The sequence below is a fragment of the Diaphorina citri genome, unplaced genomic scaffold (assembly GCF_000475195.1).
Source record: "Diaphorina citri unplaced genomic scaffold, Diaci psyllid genome assembly version 1.1 scaffold1842, whole genome shotgun sequence".
In the NCBI taxonomy this organism is placed as follows: domain Eukaryota; kingdom Metazoa; phylum Arthropoda; class Insecta; order Hemiptera; family Psyllidae; genus Diaphorina; species Diaphorina citri.
The window spans coordinates 46,250-49,141 of NW_007379268.1; the positions used below are offsets into that span (position 1 = coordinate 46,250).

At 42.2% G+C, this 2,892-nt stretch overlaps 1 protein-coding gene across 1 annotated transcript; it reads right to left on the bottom strand.

The window, feature by feature from the left end:
- Positions 1-667: 667 nt before the first annotated feature.
- On the bottom strand, positions 668-2,344 carry LOC113470809 (odorant receptor Or2-like). Its single transcript, XM_026829528.1, has 2 exons — positions 1,750-2,344; positions 668-1,164 (listed from the first exon to the last, which is right to left on the bottom strand). Exons 1-2 carry the CDS (start codon positions 2,251-2,253, stop codon positions 748-750), a joined length of 921 nt encoding a protein of 306 aa, XP_026685329.1. The 5' UTR covers positions 2,254-2,344; the 3' UTR covers positions 668-747.
- Positions 2,345-2,892: the final 548 nt, after the last annotated feature.

Below are 2,892 nucleotides of genomic sequence, written 5' to 3' on the forward strand. Positions count from 1 at the left end.
CACTCTGCGTCAGGAGTGGGGGTAAAATGTGGAAATTCAACAAACCTGACGACATCTAGTGGAGAAATTACGAAACATTTTTTTCATTTCCCTCAATACAATTACAATATGGCGGAACCTGAAGCTACTCGAGACTCGCATCAGGGATTTAAGACGCAGCGTTGACGCTAAAGTAGGGGAAGTGGAATGAAAAACACGCGTCGGGTTCGCATCGCACCCACGTCGGAATGAAAAACAGACCTTATATTTTCAAATTCATGAATAGTCATAGAGGGTGTGTTTATGTACCGGGTTGAGATGAGCTCGGACGACGTGAGATAGCTGTCCCGGCGGCAATTTTTAAAATTTATTTTATATTTATTTTTGTTTGCTTTGTAATTCGCTTGTTTGTAATATCTAATATAAATGAAAAGTATATATAATATAAACGTGCAAACTAGAGATAAAAAGTAAAAAATGAATTCAGATTGTACAAGTTGCGGAAAAAATCAAAATTTCGAATTTCCCGCCAACTTTACACGCTCATGAAGGCTTAATGGCCTATCTCAGCCCGGTATATAAACACACCCTCAAAGTCGAGACTTGAATCTCATACAATTGACGAAGCTGTACGACACTTTCACCACCCCGAGAAAATAAACATGGCTCAAAATAATCTGTCTGAAAAGCTAACAAAAAAACAAAGAGGTTGGAAAAAAAACTGAATGCAAATCGGTGGTAGGAGTCATTTTCGAGGCAAAACTCCCTTCAAAGTCGAGACTTGAATCTCATACAATTGACGAAGCTGTACGACACTTTCACCACCCCGAGAAAATAAACATGGCTCAAAATAATCGCTCCATGGAGGCATTTCAAATGATTCGGTCTCTGGACTCGGCGCAGGAACATGATCAAATCCTTCTGGACATGTCTTGAGCAGTGATACCACCGGCTGTTCCAAATGGCATCGCACAGTTTAGAGTTGCAATCGTCCAGAATTTCCGAACAGTGACAGAGGTAGTAGTAGGTGACCGCAACGGTTAAGAATTCTAGGGTGAGCTTGTAGACGCGAAACTTGGAGACGGTGTTGGTGTTGCTCAGGGTAAGTTGATAGAGACACAGGGCAAACATGATGTTGTTGAAGACCACTTTGATGAACATCCCCGCACTGTAGAGGTTTTGTAACTGGAAGCATGGAATATCATTAATCTAAGTGAGGGCTTCACAAGGAAAGTACAGCTAATAGGTATAGACCCGAGTCCCCGAGCTCGGGGACTTAGATGGCTCGGGGTAAACAAAAATGGACGCGGCACATCCTCGAGCCTTAGATGGCTCGGGCTAAACAAAACTGGACGCGGCACACAAGGGATCAAGAAGAGGCCACCTTAACATAATAATAATAGGTAGTTCAGTGAACTGTAGACCTCACTCAGACTCGTTTTTGGGATCCAAAATTCAATTTGAAAATTTCTTTTATGTGTTGAACATGATTGCCAAGTTGCATCAAAATCGGATAAACGGGATAAACCGTTCGAGAGTTGCCGTGGATCAAACATATACAGACAAACTCGATGCAAAACCGTCGATTAGATCTCACTTCAGCAATTATTCAGAAGCCACAACAATGAAAAAGAAAGCTGCTTTTCGTGTTTAACCGTTTAACCTCACCCTATAATAACACTGGTCTCTGCTCAAATTGTGAAAGCCCTGCTGACTTCTGAAGTCTGAACAAGTACCCTCACTTCCTTTGGTCAATTATAAAGAGCTCACCTTTGACTGCGCAGAGATCAGATTCTTATGCGCTTGCATTATGCTGCGCAGGGATTCTCTGTCCTGTAGATCGTCTATCGGTCGGCGCTTGTTCCACATGATGCTACTATGACCCAAGGATTGAATCCGATTGCACAGAATCTCATACTGCCCCGCGATATGCGTAACTAGCATTGGAATCAAGCTGACACTGAGAATAGTGAGTAGAATAATCAGATAAATCAGGTACAGCTCGGTAACAAAGATGATCTGATAGTACGGAGGTTCACTATCGTCGATATCAGGAACCCAGAAGTTCGTCTGGAGTCGATTATTAGGATACTTCCGATCGTAGATATGCGAGAGGAGATCAAGCTCTTCCTGCGACACGGTGAAAAAGGTCTCCAAAATGGACCCAGATAGACAACCAATAGCGGAGGTTACACACACGTAGAAGATGAACTTGGCCTTGGCGTAAGTTTTCTCGACAATCTCTGTCTCCTGGGTACTGAAGGATGTTTCCATGTGCTGAATAAGCTCATGAAGGTCCTGAAAGAATTGATAAGTATAAGTAAAATTATAGTGCTTTCTAAACTGTCAGCTTAGAACAAGTTGTTCCATTAAACCAACAGTTGTTCCGTTATACCAACAATGATAGAGGAATGTTATTTCATTCATTCTTATATCATTTTGTAGATACCATATAATGTGTTCACAGGTAGACTTGCCAAATATCCAAAATGTCGATTCGGGACGCGAATCCGCGAACATAATTGCCAAATCCGCGAACATAATCGCAAAATCCGCGAACAAAATCGCCAAATCCGCGAAAATAATCGCGAAATCCGCGAAAATAATCGCGAAATCCGCGAAAATAATCGCGAAATCCGCGAAAATAATCGCGAAATCCGCGAAAATAATCGCGAAATCCGCGAAAATAATCGCGAAATCCGCGAAAATAATCGCGAAATCCGCGAAAATAATCGCGAAATCCGCGAAAATAATCGCGAAATCCGCGAAAATAATCGCGAAATCCGCGAAAATAATCGCGAAATCCGCGAAAATAATCGCGAAATCCGCGAAAATAATCGCGAAATCCGCGAAAATAATCGCGAAATCCGCGAAAATAATCGCGAAATCCGCGAAAATAATCGCGAAATCCGC

Coding starts and splice junctions, on each gene's coding strand:
- LOC113470809 (XM_026829528.1), bottom strand. CDS start 2,253: ATGGAAACATCCTTCAGTACCCAGGAGACAGAGATTGTCGAGAAAACT. Junction 1,165..1,749: donor TGATCTCTGCGCAGTCAAAG/GTGAGCTCTTTA, acceptor CCATGCTTCCAG/TTACAAAACCTCTACAGTGC.